The following is a 1405-nucleotide window of genomic DNA, read 5'->3' as shown; positions in this document are numbered from 1 at the left end:
CTTTTATAAACCAAATTCAACGCGTCATGGGCTAACGGAAAATGGATGGTGGTTTTTAGGTTAGGTTTAACCACTTTCGTTCTCTATCCGTTGATAACTTGGTAAAATTTGTTCATCCGTGCAAAAGTATGTTATAAATGAAAGTAAAACAACTTACTCTATAGATGTTTACCCTTCTTTGAACACCTATCAGCCTTTTACTTGTTAATTATTTCAAAAACAGCGGAGCACATCTGCACGCAAAGTTGGACTTGAGCACTTCTTGCAGGAATTGCTAGGCAACCACCGCACCGGCACGCACACTTCAGGCGGCATCATGAACTAAACTACACACATGCGCATTTCATTGTGTAATGGTTTGCATACAATAGTCTTATAATTATGAAATATTAAATAAATAAAAATATTTAAGAGTTGCTTGTGAGGCTAGCCATGAGCAACTCCATTTTATGCAGGAAATTCCTACCCTCCATCTTCTCCAATCGTATATCCCTAAACTGTCCACCCAAATGTTCCCATTTTCTTTCAGTAACCAATCTACTAGGGAAAAAATCAGTTCTTGGCGAATGTGCCACCGAAACCTGCACACCGGAAAGCGGCTCACATCTTACCGCAATTACCCTATCACCATTAGGCGATACAAGCATACAAGAACTCGCATTTCCAAGAGATTCCACCGTGCCAATACCCAAATGCGCCGAATTCGCCAACAACTGCCATCCCATTGTTTTCGCCAGTGCTTGCACAGCGAGAATCTGATGTTGATTAATATGACACATGATCAAATCACGCAGCTCTTGCGGTTCGTAACTCATGTGCATCACTTTACCACCACGACAGATACACTTCAAACTCTTCTCACCAACGCTAATTACCAACGGAGTACGAAAAACTGCATCGTAACCATGCGTAGAGATGTTAATCTTTACACAGGAACGCGTGGGACTGTTCAACGTGTTCCAATGCGAAGTAATCAAAGGATCTTTAACTTCTTTCGCCATTGTATCAAGAACATACTCAGTACGCGCGCGCATAAAAAATGCTGAGCTTGTTTGATGATTTGTTCAAGTAAAGTCTCAGATTTCGTCATTTCAAGCAATTCATAACGATCTGCAGCCATCGGACCTATAAAAATCACAAAACAAATAAATTTTACAAACAATGTTTAAGATAATTATGATTATTTAACTCAATAATTACCAGCTAGGCAACGTTTTTTCGATGGTCCTAAAGGTCCAGTACTTGGATGTGGTAATGGATGATGAGTATTCTTATGATGTACCTCTCTTAACAATTGATGCAGTGAATGTTCCAAGACATGATCATGTTCATTCTTAGCCGGAGGTGGATTTTGTGCCTTTTTATCATTACTAGTCGAGTGACACAAACCGATGATGAGTTGTAT

General features: G+C 39.7%; 1 protein-coding gene across 1 annotated transcript; it reads right to left on the bottom strand.

The window, feature by feature from the left end:
• Positions 1–337: 337 nt before the first annotated feature.
• MED17 (mediator complex subunit 17) lies at positions 338–1399 on the bottom strand (the record flags this gene model as incomplete). The annotated part of the gene is given in 3 exon segments (XM_065316630.1): positions 338–1039; positions 1042–1125; positions 1201–1399. Coding segments are annotated over 3 exon segments (915 nt in total), but the record flags the coding sequence as incomplete, so codon positions are not given.
• Positions 1400–1405: the final 6 nt, after the last annotated feature.

Source organism: Atheta coriaria, unplaced genomic scaffold (assembly GCF_025399875.1).
Source record: "Atheta coriaria isolate IRGN ID8LTWV9N9 unplaced genomic scaffold, Caltech_Dcor_3.1 contig_92_pilon, whole genome shotgun sequence".
NCBI lineage: Eukaryota > Metazoa > Arthropoda > Insecta > Coleoptera > Staphylinidae > Dalotia > Dalotia coriaria.
The sequence above is the reverse complement of the archived record's forward strand: the minus strand, read 5'-3'. Positions and strand labels throughout refer to the sequence as shown.